The 24,064-nt window shown below is 59.3% G+C and overlaps 2 protein-coding genes across 5 annotated transcripts in view; one reads left to right on the forward strand and one right to left on the reverse strand.

Moving 5' to 3' along the window:
* The window catches only part of PHKB (phosphorylase kinase regulatory subunit beta), an 80,916-nt gene extending 63,220 nt beyond the window's left edge, over positions 1-17,696 (reverse strand). For 3 of the 4 annotated variants that reach the window (XM_045818666.1, XM_045818663.1, XM_045818664.1), the window contains exons 1-3: positions 17,540-17,696; positions 3,022-3,111; positions 2,031-2,169 (exon numbers count right to left, since the gene is read on the reverse strand). In XM_045818666.1, the coding sequence (XP_045674622.1) occupies positions 2,031-2,169; positions 3,022-3,111; positions 17,540-17,615 (305 nt within the window). In that variant the 5' untranslated portion in view covers positions 17,616-17,696. Of the gene's footprint in view, positions 1-2,030; positions 2,170-3,021; positions 3,112-15,359; positions 15,473-17,539 lie in introns of all 4 variants that reach the window. The other variant, XM_045818665.1, reaches the window with a different exon arrangement.
* Positions 17,697-17,891: 195 nt separating this feature from the next.
* The window catches only part of ITFG1 (integrin alpha FG-GAP repeat containing 1), a 67,220-nt gene continuing 61,047 nt past the window's right edge, over positions 17,892-24,064 (forward strand). Inside the window, exons 1-2 of the mRNA XM_045818668.1 lie at positions 17,892-18,149; positions 19,772-19,844. Coding sequence (XP_045674624.1) covers positions 17,942-18,149; positions 19,772-19,844 — 281 coding nt within the window. The 5' untranslated portion in view covers positions 17,892-17,941. The remainder of the gene's footprint in view (positions 18,150-19,771; positions 19,845-24,064) is intronic.

A 24,064-nucleotide genomic window follows, 5' to 3' on the forward strand; every position in this document is an offset into this window, starting at 1 on the left:
AATGTATCACCAGGGAGCAGGGCAGACACTCGAATCCTGTCCCTGGCGCATCGCTGCAGGCACACTTCGAGTGTGTCTGGTGGCGTCCGAGTGGCAGCTGGTGACGTCGCTCTTCACCGGCTCCCACAAGGGTCACGCACTCAACTCCTCGGCCAGCGATGGCTGTGACGCCGAGGGGACAGACGGGCGTCTCACGGGAGGGCACCACCTTTCTTCCTCGGCCACTGCCGCATGGCACCTCCTCTTGGGTTACGTTTATTCCCAGGTAGTTTACGCTGTTCGACGCCACTGTGAATGGGGTCGTTTCCCTAATTCCCTCTTCCGACCGTCTGTCACTGGCGCGTGGAAACGCAGCCGATCCCTGGGTGTCTGTCGGTCCCGCTCCCTCCGACTGCACCGACGTCATGTGTTCACTCTGACAGTTGTTCGGCAGGGTCCTTAGGGTGCTCTTTCCGCAGCATCACGTCCTCTGCAAATAGTAAGAGTTTCGCCTCTTCCTTTCCGACCTGACGTCTTCTGCTCCTCTCCCCCATCCGACCGCTGCGGCGAGGACGTCCAGCGCTGTGTGGGACACAGGTGGTGACGGTGGTCCCCTCGTCCCGGTCCTGACCTCAGAGGGGAGGCTGCCAGCTTCTCGGCGCTGAGGCTGATGTTGGCCGTGGCCGTGTGACCTGTGGCCTTTGTTACGCTGAGATGTGCCCCTTCGGTTCCCGCTTTTCCAAGCGTTTTTATTATAAAAAGAATGTTGGGTTTCGTCAAATGCCTCTTCTGAATCTACTGAGACCATATGTTTTTTATCCTTTTTTTGTTTGTTAATGTGATCTATGTATCAGATGTGTAAATTCTCATGGGAAAATTCTATTTTCTTGTATTTTTAAGCAATTTTCCCACATTTCCTTTAGAAAACTTTCAAATCTATAGAAAAGCTAAAAGGAACTATAATGAATAAAACTTTTACTTTTCACCTGGACTTACCAGTTGTGAAAACCAGCTTGCATTCTCTTTCTATTCATTTATTTTCTGTGCTATTTGAAAGAAAACTGCCAGCAGCGTCAGCCCCACACAGTAAAGAAGTGTCTCTCAAGGACAAGAGCATTCTGCTGCTGAACCCACCACCACGGTCACACCCAGGGGCGTGCTGCGGACGCCGTACTATCTAATGCACGCTCTGGGTCAAGTTCACCCAGTTACCCCCAACACACACTTCACAGTGCTCTTTCCAACCCACGCCCTTGGTCACGCGCAGCGAGGAGCCGTGCGCTGCGAGCGGCTGCCACGCTCCTCTCGGTCCTGAGCCCGGGGTGAGGGGCCGCGGCGCCCGGTGCACCCAGGCCCAGGGGCAGCCTGACCGTCACCCCGCGCTCCCTCGGGCCGCGGGGAGAACTGCTGGCAGTGACACCTGGGACAAGTGTGCTCCAGGCCATCTCGCCATTCGCTTTCCCTTCACAAACGCAACAGGTCGGGGATTTCAGACCAAGGAATCGTGTTCACGTGGGAGATACAATCTCCACGTCAGAGGCACCGGCGCAGGTCCCCCTGGGAAGACGGGCCCTCGGACACCTCACCGGGCGACGGTGGCGGCTGAAACGGGCCACCCACCACCGACGACGGGCCAGGGCCCGGCCGCGCTGGGTGCTTCGGCGGGTAACGAAATCAGTGAAGAGAAACTCTCGACTGTACGAGGATTTGTTCTCCTTCACAGGACGATTCCACGTTCAACCAGGTTTAACCAGCGACCCCCGGGGAAGCGCAGAGAGAGAGACACTGGGGTGGGGGGGCGGGGGGCGGGGATCGGCCTGCCCGGCTCCGCCGTAACGGCTGTGCGGTTCTGAGCGAAGCTGCCACCCTCTGCAAGGCCCAGTCCCCACCCCCTCCCTCTGACGGACGCCCCTGACCCGGTGGGGGCGGCTGTCCCCTCGCCGAGATGAGAAATCCGGGTCACCCGTTACACCCGGTCTCGTGTGACCCGCAGGGGGACGAGAGGCCTGGGGGGGGGGGCGCCCAGTCACACGGCACGCAGAGCGCCTCACCTGTACGCCAGCGCCAGCGCCCAGGCCGCCGCGGCGCAGTACAGGCTGTCGTGCACCTTGGCCTTCTGGTCGTCGCCGCATGTCTTCGTGGGGAAGAGGCCCGTGGTCGGGCTCTGGTAGCGCAGCAGCGTGGACTTGACTGCAGCGGAAGGCGAGAGAGAGCGTGAACCGCGCCCCCCCAGCCCCCCCACGTCCCGTCCCGGGCTCCCGCGGCCTCGGCCCCTTCCGACGGCCCCGCGGCTCTCAGCGCAGGGGCAGAAACGGCCTCCTCGAGTGCAGTCGCTCCGGCCGAGCCCTCCGGGGTGGCCACAAAGGCGGCAAAGGGGCCACCTGAAACTCCCACCAGCACCTTGACCAGAGGAATTAAGGCTTTACGTGAAGGTGCAGCAAACAAACGAAAACCCCTTGCCTTGGGGGGGGCACGGAAATCAGATTTCGTGTCCTGCCGTCTGCACCGGGAACACGGCACAGGGAGCAGACCGACAAACACCCAGCAGGCCCCCCCGCCCGGCGGGCTGACCAGCAGAGCCGCGCGCCCGCAGAGAAGACGCAGCTTTCCGGGCCGATGCCGGCAAAACCCAACAACGAGGAAACAGGGACCTCGTATGGGACACAGTCCCTGAGAGTCCTCCTGGGTCCCCGTGAACTGGAAAGGGACGTGAGGTCGGGGGCGACAGGGAACCGCGGGCCGGCAGACGGCCCGAGCGCTCCCGCAGTGCCCGCGGGACAGCCCCGGGTTCCCGCCCCCGGGGACGCTCCGGACGGCCGCACGCACACGGAAGACGGTGGCGACAGCGGTGAGCTTACTGAGCGGTGGCCATGACGCGTCGCATCCCGCCAGGCCCGGCGCCAACATGCCGTGGGCACACAGGGCCGCCCGGGCACGGAACGCCCGCAGCGTCCCAGCAAGAGGACGACAACGCCCCACGCGATGCGTGTGCCGCACGCCGGGCGCAGCGAGGAGCCCCGGGCGGGCCGCCGGCCTGCTCACCGATGCCGTAGTAGCGGTCCAGCCGGTCCCACAGGGTCCCGGTGTCGGGCCTCGGGAGGTGGATGCTCTTCAGGGGTTCATAGACGGAGCCTGGAGGAACAAGGAACACCCGTCACCGTCGGTCACTGTCACCCAGGTGAACGGGGGACGCTTCCAGACCCGCGAAGACGCACTGCCCAGCAGTCTGACGCCCACCTTCACAGGCGAGCTGCGGCGTGTCACTGCTGTCCACGGTTTGGGGGGGGAGAGAGAAGGAGGCGCCCCCATGACAGGCCCTGAAGGGTTTGAGTGTGATGCCACCCCCCACCCGCAGTCACACCAGCTCACTCGTGTGGCACACCAGCCCTCATGCCTCACTCACGCGGCACACGGGTCCCCACGCCTCACTCGCACGGCACACGGGTCCCCACGCCTCACTCACACGGCACACGGGTCCCCACGCCTCACTCACACAGCACACAGGTCCTCACAACTCAAGCATCCCCCCCTCCCGGGTGCTGGGCACCAACCAGCTCGATGACCCCTGCTCCGCAGGAGAAAGGGGTCCCCTCGGACGCCCTGAAATCCAAGCTGCACCCTGACTGTGGCCGCGCTTCCCCAGGAAGCTCCCTGTCCGACGCGGGCACCCCGAACCCTCAGGGCAGAGAGGCGGCACGGCCGTGTTGTGAAGCCAGCACCCCGCGAACACCCGGGGAGCTCCCTGCTGAACGTCTGAGGCCCCCACGGCCCCCCGGTAGGCGATGCTCTGGCCTCGTCACCCGGACCACAGGCAGAAGCCGCTTCTCCCTCTCCGCCTCGGGAACCGCCCCCACGCGTCCGCGGAGCACAGCACCCACGGCTGCAGAACACACAGCGGCCGTGGTGACCAGCCGCGGGACGGGCACGGACACTGCCCGCCGGACCACTGCCCTTCCCGGAGTGCCGAGCGGGAGGGAGCCCTCGGGGCCTCGCCGTCGGGCTGAGGCCTGGCGCCCGTCCCGTCCCAGGTGAACAGCCCACCTGGGCCGTTCTGGGTGAGGGCACCCAGAAGTCACCAGCCCGGGGCCACAGCCCGAGTTCCACCCGGGTTCCGGGCACGGGGGCACGGAGGCTGCCGACACGGCACCAGCACGCACCTGCGATCTGCCGGGTGCGGGTCCTGTTGGCACGCGTCAGCATCTGTGACTTCACAACATGACAGAATTGCGTCCCCAGAACTGCTGTGAACTTCCAGCTCGCTGGCCGGAAGCCAAGGGTGGGGGACCCCGCCCTGTTCCGGTGGACGGTCCGCACCCCATGAAGTGAGGCGACGGTCCCGCCCTCTCCTGTGGGCGACGGGTGACTTGAGCCCAAGGACAGGGGAGAGCGTGGCCCGGCTGAGGGAGGAGGTGCTCTGAGTCTCCACACGTGGGCGGCACCCAAGTGGCCGCTCGGAAGAGTGGGGGCGGGTCACTATCCGGTTTATAAACCCGGGGTCGCGACCCGCAGCCACCCCCGCCTCCCGACCCTCGCACGGAACGACACTCATGGAAGCCGCCCCCAGAGGCGCCCGGCCGCCCAACACCCCGGGGTGCAGACGCGGTGTGGCCCGCCCAGCTGCTCCCAGTGTGGCCGTCACACACAGACTGCGGACCACCCCGCGCACAGAGACGCTGGTGCCGCCGGCACCGGCTGGGGCGGGGGCCGCTGTCCGGTTCCCAGGGCTCCGGGGCTGGCCAGAGGCACAGCCAGGCCTGGAGCCCCAGCCACACGCACGCACGCCCCAGCAGCAGCGCCCGACCCGCGGGCGACGGCGAACACGCGGCACTTCCTGGCCCACCGCTTCACCGCTCCGCGCGCCCCCGAGCTCGTTTACACGCGTGTAAAGGTCAGGGTCGGGGTCAAACAATTCTGATCTTCCCGGAAAGTTCGTGGAACTCCTCCCCGGCGCGTTAGTACATCATCTCAGCAGGAGCTCCGTCTCTCTCTGCGAGAACCCCGAGGCCAGCAGCATCTGGCACACGGGGAGCACTCGGTAAACATTTGCTGAGCAGAGAGAACGAATGCCCCGTGGTATCTGAGTTCTGCCAGGGGCTACTCAGAGTCAGCCGTGGCGATGACATGATTCACCCAGATGGACGGAGGTGAGTACGCCTCACTCACCGGCCACCTGGGCCGTGCCCGTGAAGAGATTCAACTCGTCCCTTCCTCTGCTTCATCCCTTCTGTCCTGTCCGTCCGCTGGGGAGAAGAGGACGGGAAGGACGGCACACGAGGGGGCGATTCAACAACCACTGGGTCACTGGAATGAGTGTGCGTCGCCTCACGAGGGAGCCACCTCATACAGGACACCACGGATGGGAACTACCAGGTGTCTCCAGAGCAGCCTGCAGTCACTGTGTCACACTCACACTACAAGTGCAAGTTTGAAATTCCAAGTTCCGGAGTCGAATGGCGGGGTCTTAGTTCAATACTAACTGAACTACATGACGGGGGAAGAATGTCCCTACCCACCACTCCCAATCTGTACAAGACATATTTAATTCTATGATGTCATCTGCTGTGAAACTTGTTAAAAAATGGGACATCAGGCACTTTGCTGTACATGTTACTCCGCACAAGTCCCCCAAAAGCCGCACTCCCAAGCCACTCAGCACTTCGGGAAGCGGAAACAAGCCATTTCCGCATCTGGGCCCCACCCGGGTGAGCCCAGGCAGGTGTCTCAGAGGGTCTGGGCCGAGTCCAACGATGCGCCCAGCGTGAATGTTATCACCACCGACTGAAACCCGCCCTGCAAACACCTCGTGCAGCAGGCACGAGTGCAGTCTGCACTGTGACGCAACAAGGAGACAGCCGCAGGGAACCAGGAGCCAGTACAGTCAGACGACCGCGGGGACAGAACCACCCCACGCGGAGAGAACCCGAAGACCCTCCCGTGCCATCTGCGGCACAGACTGTGGGGGCGACGGACGAGAGCGAGCGGTCCCCTCGGCGCAGGCAGCCTGGCGTCTGTCGGTCCCCGGCGGCGGGCCGGCGCTGCCGTGCCCCACTGGGACCCGCTCACTCGGGGACCAGCGGCGAGGCTGCCCCAGGCTCCGGTCGGTGGACGACGGCCTTGGGTGAGGACCCACCGGCGACACGACCACCCGCGGACCGAACTTGTGTGGAACCCAAGGCACACGAGCCGCAGGCCAGCCTTCCCTCCTCGGCGCCTGAGAGCCAACCCTGGGCCCGTCTCGTGAGAGCGCTGCCGGCTCCCCACCCCCCCTGCCCTCGGCCCCAGCGGGCGCGCGTCCCCCGGTGGAGAGGCTCTGGGCAGGACGAGGGGCCTACACGCACGGACCGGGGGGCGGCAGTCACAGCTGCGTCACTTCACAGCCCCCCCCCCCAGGGCGCGGGCCCTCTCTGGGCTGGGTGTCCTGGCCCGCAACGCCGGGGGAGTTCCGTGACCCCGAACTGTACCTTCCCTACGGCCACTGGTCTGGGGCGTTAGATGCCCACTGGCTGCCCTTCCCTGTCCTTCACCCTTTCCTCATCCTTACCGAGGACACCGTTTCGGTGCTTGTGAGAGACAGGAAGGGAGACGGAAACGTCATCGACGTGAGAGAGAGGCACCGAGTGGTTCCTCTCGTCCGCGCCCGGACCGGGGGTCACGGGCGCCTGGACTGGGGATCGCACGTGCCTAGACCAGGGGCTGAGCCAGCAACCCAGGCAAGTGCCCGGATCAGGAATCGAACCCGTAATCTTCTGGCTGCAGGACGACGCTCCAACCAGCCGAGCCACCCGGCCAGGGCCCGTCCTCCAAGTTTCGAATCTCCTCCGGCGCTGAGCATAATAGGACTGGCCGCAAAACGAGGAATGCAGGACCCGGTGACGGACTGGCTTTGTCGGGTTAACCTCCCAACCCTCTGGTCCGTGCGAGGACGGGGCCCACGGTGAGTCTGGATCAGCAGTGTAGATCAGCAGTAATTGCCAAGCAGCATGAACGTTAGTAGGGCAGAATGTGAGCTGCAAATGGATACAGAGTTCTTGTTGGGCTGCTAGGTGGGTCCGTGCCCAGGAGCAGGGGCTGCTGGAGACCCAGACGGCCAGTGTCCTGAGCGGCCGGAGGCACAGCCTTCCCGGGGGCGGAGGAGGCCGGGAAGCCCCACAGAAGTCCGACCCTGCCCTGCAGAGCGCCGCTAACCGGTCTGCAGGAAGACTCCGTGAGCAGCACAAATCACTGCGGCAGCGTGCCTACGCAGAGCTCACCGGAACTCCGCTGCCGAGCCCCGGGGCAGCCTCCCAGCCCAGGGAGGGCCGCTGTCCAGCACTCGGGAAAGTCCCTCTGTCTCTGGGGAGACACGGCACACTCAGGACCCGTGGGAGCAGAATCAAACCCTTCACTAAGAAGCGCAGGACGAAATAAAGGTAACACCAGGTTCGACTCCCCGGTCTGGGCATGTGCGGGAATAACCATGAATGCATCAGTAAGTAGAACAACAAGGCGATGTTTCTCTCTCTCTCTGTCAATAAATTAAAAAAAAAACTTTTTAAAAAGAAGCGCAGGATGGGCATCAGGCTGCCGCACCCACGTTACAATAACCACGTTACAGCACAACGCTCTCCTCTCCCCAACGCGCACCCTGGAATCCGGGGCCGGACGGCCGCCTCCGGCGCGCTGCACACTCCACACGCGCTCATCAGGCACACGCTGCGCCCACCGCCGAGTCTGGCTTAAAACCTTCCACGTCTGCTCTGGGTATAGCTCAACCTAACCGCACGCTTTATGGACCGTTAGTTTTTTATGGGAGGCAGAGCTGGAGGAACGCACCTCTGGGTGAGCGCCGAGACCGTTAGGGTGCTGCTGTGCTGTCATTTGCACTGTCATTTAGTTATAAGGGTTTTATTGCCGCAAAAAGCGGAAGTGCAGACGGGAGTCGTGACAGTGGGTGTGGAAGGCCCTCGGCTCACCCCGCCGCAAACGGCGCTGGACGCCGCGGTGGCGCGGCCCCGGAGTGGAGGCCGCGGGGACTTGCTGGTTCCTCCCTGTGAAAGCCTGCTTGCTGTTCCCGTCCTTTTTATACACAATTACGCTCTGTTACTTGCAGTGCAGGGAGGTGAGGGTGCTGCAGGGGACCCCTGCGGGGCGACAGGCGGACCTTCCCTCCTGCGAGTGCCGTGCACGCACAGCAGCAGGGCCCCGCCTGGGAGCCTGCCCGAACCACGGACTCTCGGGTCCCATCCCAGACCCGCCAGGTTATTCCAGCAAGACCCAGGCATCTGGGGAGGGGGTCGCTCCATCACGTAAAAAAATGTCCTCTTCGGAAAACCCAACGCTGCTTCCAGAAGGTGAGACCATGAACCCATCTAAAGAGTTACTTCACATCAAGGCCACCATCTCGGTCACTGAGACCCTGAGTCACTGTGACAACCAATCCAAAGCTGTCCCGTCCCCAACTCTGTCCAATCCCAGCCGGTTCCCCAGCCGAAGGATCTGCCTGGGAACCACCCAGCCCGGTCCTAAGGCCCTATCACTGTCCCCACCCCCGCCCCCAGGTCACCAGTTGTTTCACTCATTCTGTCTTTTTGAATTTCAACGTTGAACCTTTCTGGACTTGACCAGTAGAGGACCTATATTTATTCTGAAAATGTCCGTCTTAATACAGCTGAAAAATAAATTCACCAAATTTCATTTACCAAATAAAAGGGTGAAATGATCGGGCAACACAGAGTTGTGGAAAGTTCATTGCGCAAGGAGAGTGCGGTTGCGCTGTTTAGCGTGACTGGTGAACGCATTCACCTCGAAGTCCCCGGCCCCAGGCCCTGTCTCCGGGGCTGCTGATTCGAATCGATCCAGCCTCTGACCGGAAGAACTTCATGATCTAGAAAAGGATGGGTCTGCAGGGCAAGGCCGTGGCTTCAGAGCGAAAAGCAGCACGTGGGCAGTGCCCCCGGAACCAGGCGAGCAAGTCCCCGCAGCCGCCCGGGTGTGGGGGGAGGGGCTCGTCAGAGGGCGTGCACAGGGGCGCGGGCGCGGGCGCGGAGGGAAAGGAAGGTCCAGCGTGCACCAGGCTTCCCCAGAACGGCGCCTTGCCACGGAGGGGACCTCGGGATCGAGGGGCCGAGGCCAGGGACACGGTGTCGCATCTGGGAGCTGCAGCCGGCTGGGCAGCGCGGCAGCAGAGAAGGTGGTGAGGGGACGCGGGGAAGGGACCTACGCCCGGCCCGACGGCGGAGGGCGCTGGAGGGCGCTGCACGTCCCAGGCCAGGCTGCTGCCATCCTCTGGACGGGGTGACGGGAGCCCCGGGGGGTTTGGGCAAGGGCGCCCCCTGGTCCGAGCCGCAGGAAGTGCAGGGCCGCTCGGGCAGCGGTAAGCGGCAGGGGCGGGCCCTCCTTTCCTTACAGGGGTTATCCCCGCGCCTTCGATTAAAAGGGTGACCGCGGAGGTGCAGAGGGGAGGAAACAGCCAAGAACTACTTAAAAGGGGGAATAAAGAAGCCCGCGGAAAGGCTCCGATTTGGTACGAACATCCACACCGCCCAGCGTGGTGGCCCGCTGTAGCAGAAGTCCAGCGATCACTTCTGACCTCACGTAGTTTTGAATCTGCTAAATTGTAATAACGAACTTTACGTTCTGCGAGGAACTTTTTATCCTTGCGGTTATCGAACAAATGATAATCATCAGAGCTACAAGCCTATTGAGGGTTGGGATTAAGTTCGCATAAAAAATTAATTGAGCTTCACTGTGCATTTCCATGAAAACGAGGTAACACAAGCAAACCCAGGACCTCTGAGCTGGCAGAAACAACGAATAAAAATTCGCAGAAAGATTCCACAAAGCAAAGACAGTCACCCTCAGAAATATGCAAATTAAGAAAACAGCTCTTATTTTGAATATCTCTAGTTTAAAGACCATGTAAAAGATGTTTAATACAAATGAGAAGAAAAGTCTAACACCGTCTATCTTAGATGAGCCGTATTTAAAAGGGGCTCGATTTGAATGGAAAAAAAACCCCTTCAAAGCAGAAAGAACATCAACAGAAATGATTAATACTCCCTGCCAATGCCTAGCATAACACTGAATGAAACTGTTTACATTAAAGATTTGCACAGCTATTGTCTTTAAATAAAAAATACGGGAGTGTGCATAAAGGGTGCGGGAGCTCGCAAGTGTGACGTGGCCCCCGGGTGGGGGGGGGCTCTGCTGCCCACCGCCGTCCTGAGCGGAGCCTCGCCACCACGCCCGGTCCACCTCCCTAGGGCCTCTCAGTCCACCTTCCCTAGGGCCTCTCAGTCCACCTCCCTAGGGCCTCTCTCTCCAGGTTCCTGGCCCCGCGCTTCCCCATGAAGCACCGACCTGGTCGGAACCCTCTGCCCTCTGGCCTTCCCGGTGCTCCTCGCGTGTCCGGCTCTCCCCACCCCCACGATCCCGTCCCAGGACCCTCCTCACCCCACTTCCCCTGGGCGCCTACCTCCTCGGTCAGCTCCAATGTCACTCCCAGGGAGGCCCCCCCCACCCAAAACCCCACCGTGACCCTGTGGGGAGCAGGGAGCTGATGAGTGCGGGTGGGCCGGGGGGTGACAGCTCAGTTCTTCATCGGAGAAGGGTCCCCCAGAGAGGGACTGCAGCAGGGCGGCCGGCCGGAGAGGGGTGCACTGGAGGGTGGTGGGCAGGGGCCGCAGTGGGCAGCAGGGGATGACTGAACCCGTCCAGGAGGGAGGCGGAGACTAAGCACAGGCAAGGGCACCGCGGCCACCTGCGGCTCTGCCTGAGGCTCCGGCGGGCCACGGGCTCCCTGCTGTCAGTCAGAGAGGCCCCAGAGCGGGGACACCCCCAGGGCGCGGTCAGAACCAGGGCCCCTCCTTCCCGACGCCACCACCGAGGATGGGGGGGGTGGGCAGCGCCCGTGAGGAGCAGGGCTCTGCCTGCCCCACTCTGTGTCCCAGCCGCGACTTCAGGTCGGCGGCTTCACTTCTCTGGGCCTGGCTTCCCTTCCCGGCCACAGTGACGACGCCCGCAGCACAGGGGCGCTGCGAGAGCCACACGTACAGTGCCGAGAACACCGCCCGTCCACAGGAAGTGGTGTGGACGCTGAGAGGGGAGCTGCCTCCTGGACGTGGCCAGCGGGGCCCAAATTAAAAGCAAGCAGACCAACAAAACCAGTCTGGCAGCCATTTCTGCACAGGGCCTCCCTTCAGGGGGCAGCCGGCCCTGAACCGTCTGCCTGTGCGCGGACTGACCTGCCTCTACGGCCCTGAACTGCCCGCCTGCACTGTGGCCCTCTGAGCCAGCCCTCACGGAGGAGTTCCTGGGTTGTATTCCAACCAGCAGGGCTGGGACTTTCTCTCTCCCATCAGAGATGGGCAGCTGCATCCCCATCAGCATCTTTGCCAACCAATTAGAGTGCTTCTGTTTTGACCTATGAGAACAGGGCATTTTAGACCAATCACACTGCAAGAGTTTGGAGTCCTCATTTGCATGAGGACAGACTAATCAGAGACCAGGGTGGGGACTTTCCCCTCTGCCTCCAAAAGCACACTTCCCTTTTCCCCCATAGGCAGAAGACGGTTCCCCCAGCTGCAGCTGAAGCGCTGAGGACGTCTCCCCGGAACGGGGCAGAGTGAGGCCGCCCCACCCCAGGGCTGCCCAGGACAGAGCGAGGCCGCCCCACCCCAGGGCTGCCCACAGCTGTGCTGCTTCAGAACCGAGCTGCACCCTCGCAGAGCCGTTCGCACTGTTCTGAACAAGGCTTCCTTCCCCACGGCACCCCAGCTGTGGGCTCCTGGTGGTGTTGACGCCAAGGACCACTGGTGGACAGTTATCAACAAAACTCGGCCAATAAAACTGTCCCCACTGTCATCCTCAGCATCAACATGATGTCATTACTGCTGTCATTAGTACCATGACCACTAGACCACTGCCAGGGCACCCGAGGGACATCACTGCATCTTCACAAAAGGACGTGTTACTGCGCTCCGAGAGGAGAAAAGCAGGTACGGAAGCAGCTCACACAGCTCTGCCAGCATCGCACTGGGGGGTGGAGCCTGTTTGTCTGCGTCTGCAGGCCCTGCGTCAGCCACACTGTGCCACCGTCGGAGGGGCGGGGCAGGACTCGCGACGCACTGCGACGGACCGGCACATACACTGCGGCAGGCGTGCCTCTGGGGTCCTGGGATGCACCCAGGAGTGCACCCAGGACCAGGGGAAGCCTCTGCCGTCACACGTGCGACAGGACGGCTAGGAGGGAAATGTCACGTGGTGCGAGTGCACGGCGGAGAATCCAAACGAAGAGTGCTGTGTCGGGCCTTCCGAAGGAGGCTAAGTCCAAGACGAAAACCCGAAAGACGACCGACAGGGCCCAGCCGACCGCACAGCAGGGGCGGGGCCTTTCCAGGCTGGGAAACAGCTGCAACAGGGAGCCCACGCGGAAACCAAACCAAAACCGTGTCTTGAGGAACCAAGCAACCCAGCGTGGCCGAAGACCAGTGGGGGAGGGGGTCCGGGGGAGTGGTCCTCCAGGAGACCAGAGACGCAGGCAGGAGCCGGGCGCTGCAGGGGGGTCCCCCACGAGGGGGACTGCGAATTTCATGCTGAAGGAAATGCAGGAGCACAGGAAAGTGGCGGGACCTGACTGGCATTTTTGAAAGACTCTCAGCATGATGGGGTGGGAAACTATTTCAGAGAGGCAGGAACACAAAGGCAGAAATCTGGGCTATTTTGGTGGTTCTGACCAGAGAGGTAAGCGGCTTAGACTGGAGGGGGGTGGGCATCTGGAGGTGAACAGATTCTGGTACGCGCTCCGGAGGTGGAGTGGAAAGGGCTTGAACTGAGTGAAAAAGGAGAGGGCAAGAGTGAGTTCTCTATTTTTAGCTCGAGCAGCTGGGGGAGCACCGGTGGAGCCTGCCGAAACGAGCAGATTAGCAGAGGCACAGGCTGCGGCCGGTGACAGTGGCTGGGGACATGGGAGATGCCAGCCCAGACACACACCTGCTCACACCTGCTCGGTAGGCACCTGGGAGTCAGGGAGGGGGAGTTCTGGGGGGCTCTGCTCACCCTCTGTCTGGCTTCACAGAAGACCGAAGATAAAGAAAAGAGCGAGAGAAAAAAAATAGCTCTTAGGGTGCACGGCGGGAACATTCCGGAACAATGTAAAGCCCCGGGACGAGCCGTTGGACTCTTCGTGAAGCCACGTCACTAACACGATCTGAAAAGCGTCATCTCTGCTGAGGACAGCGGCACGGGAGAGCCTGAGGGTTAAGGCCAATGAGATTCACGCACAAGGAGTGACACTATGGGGGGGGGGCTCCTACTCCCTCACTCTTTCAAGGCTGCAGGGCAGGCCCCAGACCGGAGAGGTCAGAGCGCCCCGCAGGACGCTCGCTGGCCGTGCTCCTGAAATCCCATCCTACTCGAAGAGACCCCCGTGCGTGCCCATGTGTGACAAAAATGTCGCACACGTGCAGACACGCAGGACGCACACGGATGCGAGAAAGAGCAGAAACGGACACGATCGCAGAGACAGACTCAGGAGGAACCGAGGACCAAAGTACACAAACAGCCCCGGCAGACTGACAACTAGCAAGCTTTGGCTTTCATTTGTGGTCACATCGAATAGTTTCTGGGCCAAAGCGCCAGGGAACACTCAGCTGTAACCCCACGCTTTAAAATCACCGTCCAGTGAACCGTCCCCATGAAACACTCCCCTGTGACGACGGCGTCCCAGGGACTACGGCAGGGGAGAACGAGCATTTCCATCACAGAGGCAGCACTTCTAAACAGGAAACACGCTAAACACGCAAACCCCTCTGGGTGTGTATTTTAACAGGTAAGAGGTTTCAGTGTTTCCTTGAAGCCGCTGCTAAGCTGTGGTTAGAGGAACCTCCAGAAAGTGTAAATACTGCAAGTCATTTCTAAGAATCCGTCTTTCAAACGGCCTGCAGCAGGAAAGGCCGGTGTTTCCCTATGTTGCTTCCCGGCACGTTCTGTTCACAGTTAACGCCGTGGTGCCGGTGCCGGCGCCGGTGCCGGTGCGGGGATGCTTCCTGCAGGCACCTCGGAACACGTGCGATGTGAGAGTGCCATTCCGAGGTGTTGAAACTTTCAGACTATGGTGCCCGAAAGCTTATCTCGAGCATTCGGTTTCCCCATAACGGCCAAACGCCGTCGCTGGTGCCGCAAACCCACCCAGCCCCCGCTCCCGTGGCCGGAATGGGAACCAGACCTGCCGCCCAGGGCAAGGAAGCGCAGTCCAGAGAGGCAGCTCTCCTGTTCTCTCAGCTCACGGGTGCGGCCAGAGACCAGACTCTGGAAATGCTACACACACACCCCTTTGTCATTTAGCTGATGACACCTGGAGACGAGAATCATTTCCACTCCTTAAAGGAGAAGCTCTGTTATCTCCCATTATGATTCCTCCCTTCTTGCTAAAACAGGACTGGAAATATAAATGGAAGTAAAGGGTTGTGACGAAACTGAAAAGGTGTTTCCTGCCCCTTTCTGGCGGGCTCACCTCACCTCGCGCTGACCTGTGAATGGGGCCCGAGGTTTGAATGTTCTGCGTAAAGGACCTGAGGGGCAAAGCAGCCCTTGCCAACCGGCTTCCCCCAGAGTGTTCACCCACCAGCAGGTCACGGCCCCAGGTGGCCCACAACCTGCAGAGAACAGCCGTGGAGACCCCCGTCTCCATTTCTGCTCCACAGCCCCTCCGCGAGTGGCCGGAGGCATTCACAGGCCCAGGCTCCAAATCGGAACCCACCCGCGCATCGTCTTCCCTGGGTGCGTGAGCCCCCTCCACCCTGCTTTCAAAACCCGGGCACGCATCTGGGGGGCGACTCCACAGCTCTTGCCCCGTCTGCAAGGGGTCTCACTAGTGTGACAGCCCAGGAGCCACCGTGCCACTGCCTCCTGCAGCCTCGCATCAGAAAGCCGTGGGCCGGCAGGGACAGCACGTGGCTTTGACACACAAGTCTCAGGACCTGGGGCCAGTCGCCGCCTCTCTGCACCAGGCGAGCTTCCCTCCCCCGCCTACAAAAATGTACAAAGACACCTACTCCCAGGGAGTCGATGGAGAGTAAATAATCGGGGCGCTGACCACAAATTCCTAACTTATGAAAGTTATTCCCGTTGCGCAAGAAGATAAAAATCACCAAAGATGCTTTCTATGTCCCCATGTGACAACTGAGGCTCAACTGTCACTTCTCGTGTCCACACACACACACCGACAACAGGACAGACCACACTCAGCACCGTGCGCACCCATGCCGGACAGCTCACGCAGAGCAGTGGGGTCCAGGCTGGGGCCCACCAGAGAGAGACAGAAGCAAAATCGTTGGGTGACATCGAACTCCAGAAACGGAAGTATTTAAAACGAACCCCTTCGGGAGGGTCTCCACACTTACCAGACCTTAAGAGAGGCGGTGGAGAAGAGGCGACTGCGCCGGGCGCGCGGGCCATTTCAAAGCGTCGGCTCTAATCACAAGCGTCACAGGCTAAACTACAGCGATTTTCCCTTCTGTTTAGTGAGGGTTAGAAGCAGTCAGCATTAGATTCATTGGAAGCGGTGTGAGCAGTTGTTAACACGATGCAGTGTGCAATGGAGACAATAATCAAGGTTGATTAGACTTTTATTTTCTCTTTATGACTTGCAAATGTGCTTTGCGTTGGTAAGTTACAGTTGCTTACATGAATTAGGCAGAGATACAAAACATCCGCTCATCAAATGTTACCTAAGAGTACCCTTTCCCATTGAGCAGCGGAGTGATGATGCTACTATGTCTATGTAACAATGCTCGGAACTCTGCGGGGGTCTCTGTTGGAATCGCTAGTCCAACAGTTTCCAACAAAGCTCTCTTTAGATAGTCTTCTAAAAGTAACGAGAATCAGACTGATTGTTTTTAATGACATAGGATGTCAGTGACTCACTCAAGAAACTTTGTAGTTTATGTTGCAGAATTAGAAGAATCTGAAACCTCAACTAATTTGGAGTAATGAGTTCAAATGGCCTCTCTCCAGTATGCTGAATTCCTTTGCACATGAAACTGAATTTAAGTGACTGCATTCAACATTTAAATAAAATTTGAACTTTTTTTTCAGTTAAGAAAGGGGAGGTTAGGTTTTCAAAGCTTACTGTTACGACATGCATTTCAGAGGAAATAAAGACTAGAGAAGAAAATAAACCCTATATACTTATTAAGGGGAAAGAGAAATGCTTTTGAAATATATTTTGAGGGCAGAGCTCAGTTCCTGTAAAAAACTCAGATGGTTCTCTGTGATCAGATACTATCAATCCAATAATCCTTTATAACCCAGGCATATGTGCCATTAGTGGTCAACTTGATACTTCAATATGAAACAACGGTTTTAAGAAAAAGTGTGAAACAAAAATATATGTGACTTCCCAAGTATCTGTATTGACTCAAATGTACTAAGGGCTACTTTTTGAGAACTTCTCTCCTTTCTTGGGAGTTTTGTTATCACCTTAATAAGCACGGAACTTTTTTAAGGTTTAAAAACAATGAAATTAGCGACAAAGATTGGGTAAATTTCTTGTGTGATTTATGAAATTAGATAATTTCTTCAAATTAAAAAAAAAAAGGCAGAGTGGACAACAGACAACTGAGACCTTAAATGGGAAGAGCCCAAAACCTCCCCTTGGCTGAGAAAGGAACTGTTCTCTCTGAACCTCAAGGCCAAGGCAGAGCCAAGTGTTCCTAGGGCCAGGCGTCTGTTTTCCGAGTTAGCAACACTGACATTGGCATCTGCCGGCTCCGACACAGAGTAACAAAGACTCTGGGCTGCAGACTCTGCAGACTCTGCAGACTCCGCGTTCCTGTTTACAGGCTCGCTGTCAGCTCAGGATCCCACGCAGCCAGCGCGGAGTCAGGGCCGTTTCCATGCTGGCTCACTCGCAGAGGGACTTGTCAGCCACAAGTGCTAACTTCCAAGTGTGACTTTGCAATTTGGAGAAGCCAGCTCAGGACACTGGAACTGTAGACTGCCTGCCTGCCTGCGCGGCGTCGTGGGGCCGCGGTGGCCTCGGGCTTGAGCCCCGCCCGGGGAACTAGGCGCCCTGAGGCCACTTGCCCGGGGGGTGGGGGGGACCGGCTTGAGCCCTGGCTGCGCTCCACGCGACCCCCTTCGTGGCCTGAGCCCTGTCCCCCTTCAAGTCTGCCAGCAAGGACAAACTGGCCGGGGGCTCAGAGCCGGAGAGGAATGTGAAAGGGGCCCGGCCCAAGGCAGCGAGCAGACCGCAGTCCTGTCTGAGAGTGAAGCCATCTGACTTTTGGGGACACACAGAAGGGCACCCTCTCGTTGGCAGGAACGGGGGTCGCCCACTGATTTCTAGGGAGGAAGCCTCCGGGCGAAGTCGGTGTTACCACTACTTTATGGGGGGGGGGGCGCACAAGGAGTAACGCTGGGGCCACCCCCTCATTTCTGGGGCGCGGGGGGGAGACCGCGGGCGGAAGGCCGGGCGGCCGACTGCTCTCGAAGGGGACACACGCGGGCACGGGCTCACTCCGGGACCCCCCCTGCCCCCCGCCCAAGGCGCTCGGGGGGAGGGGCGCCCCAGCTTGCAAACCTGAGCGCTTGGCCCGGGCTCTCCGCTCCAAGACCGTCCAGCTCACTTCGGCCATGCGCCCCGCCGCCCCCGCCATCGCGCCGGAGCCGCCACTTGGGCCACGGCCCCCGGGGCCGCCTGTCAACGCTGCCGGGCCGGCCCCGCCCCCCCGCTCACGACACTGTCGCGAGGCGCGCCGGCCGGAAGTGAGCGCGAGGGCCGCTCCCCGCTCGCCCCTCGGCCGCCGCCGCGTCAGTCGGAGGGTCGGCCCGTGGGGCGAGGGCGACGGGGCGGGCGGCGGCTCGGGCGGGCGGCGGGACGGCGCGCGGGGGCGCGCGGCGGCGGCGGGCGGGCGGCGGCGCGGTGCTTTCCGGCTGCCGTCGAGCGCGGCGCGGGGCCGGCGGGCGGGGCCGAGGGGCGGCCATGGCGGCGGCGGGCCGGCTGCCGGGCGCCTGGGCGCTGTGGGCGCCGCTGCTCGGGGGGCTCGCGCTGCTGGCAGTCGGGCCGGCCCCGGCTCGGGCGCTGCACAACGTCACGGCCGAACTCTTCGGGGCGGAGGCCTGGGGCACCCTGGCGGCCTTCGGAGACCTCAACTCCGACAAGCAGACGGACCTCTTCGTGCTGCGGGAAAGTCAGTGCCGGCCGGCCCGCCCGCCCTCCCTCCCTCCCTCCCTCCCCCCGCGTCCCCGGGCCCCTCGCGGGCCCCGCGTCCCCGGCGCGGGGGCCTGGCCCCCTCGGTCGCCCGGCCCCTCTCTCCCAGCCCCGGCTCTGTCGCCCTTCCCCTCCAGCATCCTGGACAGCTCGCCCGCCCCTCCGCCCTCCCCGCCCCCCCAGGCCCGGCCCGGCCCCCCCCCCGGTGTGTGTACCGCGCCCCAGAGCCCCGGAATCACCCCAGGTGTTTTCCCCCCAGGAGCCCGCGGCTTCCCCCCTTGCACCCCTCCTCCCCGTGGAATCGCCCGCCCCCCCAAGCCCTTCCTGGTTCCCGGGAGTCTCCGGAACCACGATCCCTCCGAGGCCCCCGCCCCATCTCCTCCCCACCCCGCCCGTTCGTGCCCTTCAGTGGACGGCAAACCACGCGTCTCCACCGCTGCCTGTCCGAGGCCTTCCCCTGCCTCCCCCGGGACCTCACTGGTCGCCCCTCCCTGTGTCAGGGCCCCAGCTTTCCCGGGAGCTCCCGGCGCCCTCAACTCTGCGCAGCTCGCACGCGCGGTTTGCAAGGACCCCGACCGCGGATAAACCGCAGGGGAAAGAGTTCTCCACCTGCCGGTCCGCCCCGCCCCTCCCGAGCTGCCTCGGCTCCTGTGGGCAGCTGGCCCGTCCTTGCTTTGGTCTCTACCCTAGTTTTCGCTATCTCTGCTTCCTGTGCCAGCCTGAGGTTCTTGGGAGTTCCTTGCTTTACCCCTCCCAGAACAGGGTTCTGTTTTGTTTTGTTTATTTTGATGCTGACAAATGGCGTTAGAGGGTCTGGGCATTCTTGAGAACCTGCAGAGCCAGGTGCTGTTTAAGGCCAAGGCTACCAAGAAAGGAGTGAAGGGCAGAGCTTCACTGAGGGGATCCTGGCCCAGACTTCTCCCCGCCCTTGCGAAGGCCCCAGAGCCCCTGGTGGCCCCTGGACATTTTCCCTACCTTTGTAGGACTCCATGTGTTCCCCTACTCCATCCGAACTGGACACAGACACTTCAAGTTAAGGGTGGCTGGTGTTTGATTGAACAGTTCTAAACGTCTGCTCCCCTGAATGCTCACTGAGTTCCAAGAATGCATCTACCCAGGGGAAGGTTCTGCGGCAGCCACAAGAGGATGATTGCATGATTCAGCTTTTTCTGCTTAAATACATAATCGTGGTGTTATTAGTCAGATGCCTACTGTCCGAGATTCTGTCCTTCGAGCGATGCAGCTGATAAACAGCCTTACAAGGGTCTTCGTTGTTAGGTTTGGGGAAGCCGAGGCCTGACACAGAGTTACAAGGCAGGTTCTTTTCATGGTTCTTTTAAGTCAACTGCCCTGACTTGGGGCAGAGGCCATCAGTGGGCTCAGGCTGTCTCGACCAGCTACCTCTGAGCACTGCTGGGTTTGTGACGCGCTGCTAGGAATCACCATCCCGTCGGACACGCAGGGCTGACCTTGAGAGGGCAGGTGAACTGGAGTCAAGTAAAGTTTTCTTGTTGAGGACGGTGCCTGGGAAAGTCTTGGAAACATTAGTTGGATGTCCTACCAAGGAACCGTGTTCTAATATCCTATATCCGCTTCTTTTAGGAAATGATTTAATCGTCTTTTTGGCAGACCAGAACGCACCCTATTTTAAACCCAAAGTGAAGGTGTCCTTGAGGTAAGTACATGAGTGTTTGTTCCTGTAAAACAGTCATTAGTGTGATAAGAGAGACGCGATTGCCAGCCTTTGAAATCGGCTTCACCCAGCCGCAGTATTGACACAAGGGGATGAGTGGGGTGTCATTTGTCTGGAACCATGGTGACTGTGTCAGAGTTTACAAACCACTTGCTTTACAAGCGCACGCGGTGAATGAGCCCAGGTCAGCTCCTGCACTCCCTCGCCGTTCCCTTGCAGTCCGATGGGCTCTCCTGAGTGTGTTGCGGACTGTCTGTCCCTCCGCCTGAGTGTGCACCTCACTCACAGACTCACCAGTTCAGCTGTGTTGGGGGTGGGGGGGACGGAGAGGGGGGTTTGCACGGGAGTTGGGGGGAAGAGGCCAGTCCATTCGTTTTTATTTTTCCTTAGTTATTGACTAGTGGGTGGTGAGTTTTTGAGGTCGATTTTGAATGCATTCAAATCAGGATACATTTTTTACATGTTCAAATAATGATTCTTCTCTTATATGACTGGGTTGCGTAAAACCCGGTGACCGCCACCAATAGTGAGCTCACATACTCTTGAAGCTACAAGCAGCGAGGGTTGATTGGTGGCTGGTTCCGGGCGGAAGCCATGAGTCAGCGCAGGCTGCAGGGGCCGCTCCCAGAAAGCTGTGGGACTTGAGCTTGACCTTAGGGAAACCTCAGGTGAGGGCTTGCCAGCTGGGGACTCAGCCCGGTCAGGGGGCGGCAGTGAGAACAGCTCGGTGGCGGGAGGAGGAGCTGGGAGGGGTTGCCCGATGGAAGCCAGGGGCACACCCTGGGGAGCTGGGGGTGGGGAGATGCGATCAGGGCGGACGGGGCACCGCCATCGATACCAGCGTGAGTCTGGACTCAGCCCCCCGAGATGTGGGCAGTTGTTCCGGGTTCTTGTTTAAGGAGAGACGACGAAAACAGTGTTTTAAGTTGATGTCCTCGTTAGTCACATGCAGGATGAACGGGTGCATGGAAAGATAAAAGATTACTTAGGAAGCATTTTTAAAAATTTTTTTCACCTCTCGCCAGTGTGGCTCAGTGGGTTGGGCATCAGCCTGCAAAGCAAAAGGTCGCTGTTTCGATTCCCAGTCAGGCGTGCACCTGGGTTGTGCATTCGGTCCCCAGCGGGGGCACACTCGGGAGGCAGCCAGTCAGTGTTTCTCTCTCACATCAGTGTCTCTCTCCCTGTCTTTTCCCCTTCCTTCCTCTCTATTTTAAAAAAAAAAAAAAACACTCCCCATATGGGCTAATGAGTGCTCAGACTTTACAGTATGTAACTGTGAACATGTAGCCAGAAGTGGCCTGGGGTTAGAACTTCGGGAGGGAAGCTGTAGGTGAGGAAACAGGAACTCCTCCCCTGGAGGGCTGTGCCGAGCCCCGGGCAGCAGCGTGCTGGCCGTGGGACGGGCAGAAGTCGGTGAATGTTACATACGAGACATGAACTGCCTTATATGCAAGATATTTTCTTACATACAAGAAACGATTTTTCTTGGAAGATTGAAAGTTAAGGAAATGTATGGGATATAAAGCACTTGCATTCCACTAAATTCTTTTTTAAATCCCAATTAATTTTTTTTAATGCGGTATTGTTTTATGTACATCAGGTCCCTGAATAGTGTTGTTCTGTTGTGTTCATTGTGACGTTGATGAAATGCCGTAGCGGTAGCCACCGCTCACGTGTGGACGTGGAGACTGTGCTCGCAGAACCAGGCAGCACTCGGGGTTCCCCTTCTGGGCAGCTTCCCCCCTGGAGCGACGGTGGCTCTTGACAAAAGGAAGTGCAGTTTCCTGGGCACACGGCCGTCCTTTCCCTGCGGACGGCCCCTCGTGCTGCCGCAGGCCGTCCATGCATTTTGGGTACCCTCCCCCACCCCAGTGCTCTGCGCCGTGCCCCGCAGGTCCTGCCCGAGGCCTTCCGCAGAGTCACACCTTGGGGCAACCCCTGTGCTGGTCTTTGCCAGTCCCGGTTCCTGGGATCCTGGTCCCTTTTGCTCTTGGCATTTTTGCTTCCACCAGGGAGCGCGTCCTCGGGGAGGTCCCTGAGAAAGGAGGCGTGTGGCGGGTGCCCCCTTCAGTCCCAGACCCTCTCCGCCCACTGGTAGTGGTCCCCGGCCTCTTCTCCTCCGGCTCCACTGGCTGCTGTTGCAACCTTCGGTGTTTTTCTTTCTCCTAGTCCTTCAGATGTGACTTGTTTTCTCTTAAATGTTGGCAGCTACCAGGGTCTCTTTGTCACCCCTTTGCTTTGCGATTCCACGGTGATGTGTCTCAGGGCGGGTCACTTGTCATCGGTCGCACTGGGTGTTAGCTGGGCCCCTTCAAGCGGAGGCCGCTGTCCTCGGGGGCTTTCCGAAATGCTCTGGCCTCACGTCTTTGGTAATTGTTTTGTTTCCTCTTTAAGGAATGCCTGTCAGTTGGTTACTAGACTGCGCGGGTCTTCCTTAATTCCTCTGTTCCTTTATTTTAACTGCGTTTTGTCCTTTTGTTTCATTGTCCTTTCCGGGGGGTTTTCTCAGTGTTATCTTAATCCTTCCGTTGGGTCGGTTACGTCAGCTCTCACAGTCCTCCATCCGCAAGCACTTCTCTTCTCTTACTGGTTTTTTTCTCTTGCCGTGCTGTCTTCAGTATGTTTTTTTAAGTGGACATACTTCCCTTTTGTCTCAAAGTGTAGTTTTGAGGTTTTCTTTTGTTCTCTCTATTATCTTCAGATTTCTCATTGTTTGCTTTTGGCTGTCTTTAACACTGAGTTTCCTTCAAAGGGCAGGGTGTCTGTTCATAGTCGAGAGTAAGGCGCTCGGAAGCTGACTGGGAAACTGCCTCGTGCCCTGCGGGTGTGTTCTGGGCTGAGGGGCCTGCCAGGAACAGGGTCTGGGTGTCGCACTGTCCCTTCCTTAGACCTCCCATCACCCCCCTGTTGTCAGCGCGGAGCCAGAACCCTGCCCTCGGCTGCGCCTTCAATCTCCCACTCCCGAAACCTCCGGAAGGGAACTGCTTGGCTCTGGCCTTCCCTGGGGACGGCCCTGGGCACAGGTAGAAGGGACCGGCGCTCACAGTGCAGACTTCACGTGGAACCTGATTCCAGCCCGGTGGTGCCCCACTCTCGCCTCCCGCTGTTTCTGCCGACCCCCCATGCTGAGCCCCGGCGCATTCGGACGGGAGAGCTGCCTTCCTGAGCCCCGGTCTCTGGACGCTGTGGCTGACGGCGTCCTTGCCCTGGCGTCCTTGCCTGGCTCAGTCGTCGGCACCCCCCCCCCCCCCCCGCTCTGTCCTCTCCCGACGCCTTTGTCCGAGCCCCCGTCTGTTTCAGGGTGCTGTTGCCACCAGATCATGAGCGTTTTTGGACGAGTGTTCCCGGCGAGTGTACGCCATGTGCATTACTGCACACTCATGCACAAACACGCACCCATGCAGAGGTGTGCACGTCAAATACAGTTTGCTGCCCAGGAGCACGTGGGGTTGGTCTGTCACCATCTGTACACACCAGGCATTTTGCACGGGGAGGGGAACGTTTTGCTGGAAGTCTTCGGGGACACCGGCACAACCAGAAATACTTCACTGTAACGAGGACCAATTTCAGGTGCCAACACACCGAGGTTGGGTCCTGCTCCGGTCAGCGGTCAGCGAGGGGAGTTCCTGTGTTAGGGAAAGGAGACTGAGGGATCAGATGACGCGGCGTGGCTGCCGGGCCCTGGGCCTGACGCCTGGGGCGGACCGGGCAGACGCAGCACAGGGAGGCCAGTGTCGTGCTGTGCCTCCTCCCTGCTCTTCCGGCGTCTTCCCTGCGTTCACTCTCGACTGTGCACACGTGTACATGCACGGGTTCTGGTGGTACGTAGGAGGTGACTGCCCGCAGTCTGTCTGGAAACTTGCTGTGTGGCTATTTGCTCTAAGTAGAAATAACTAGAAATTGAATTTAAGGCCCTTTTTTTTTTTGGTTGGGTCACTCAAAAACATCATGACAAGACTTCAGAACGTTAAGGTTTCAAGTTCAATGTAAAGAATTGTAGAACTTTTTCATTAAAAATATAAAATTAGGTATGCGTGTTTTAATACCGTGTTGCCAGTTTGGGTAAAAAGGCACTTAGTTTCCATTGTGAATCGTGAATAGCTTTCAGAAGTAAAACGAGCTTTTAGTTTCTACTCTATATCTCAAATCTGCATTAAAATCCAAAATTAAATATTTTAAAAAATATCTTTTAACGGATAAAA

Source organism: Phyllostomus hastatus, unplaced genomic scaffold (assembly GCF_019186645.2).
Source record: "Phyllostomus hastatus isolate PE091 unplaced genomic scaffold, TTU_PhHast_1.1 phas_scaffold_345, whole genome shotgun sequence".
Classification (NCBI taxonomy): domain Eukaryota; kingdom Metazoa; phylum Chordata; class Mammalia; order Chiroptera; family Phyllostomidae; genus Phyllostomus; species Phyllostomus hastatus.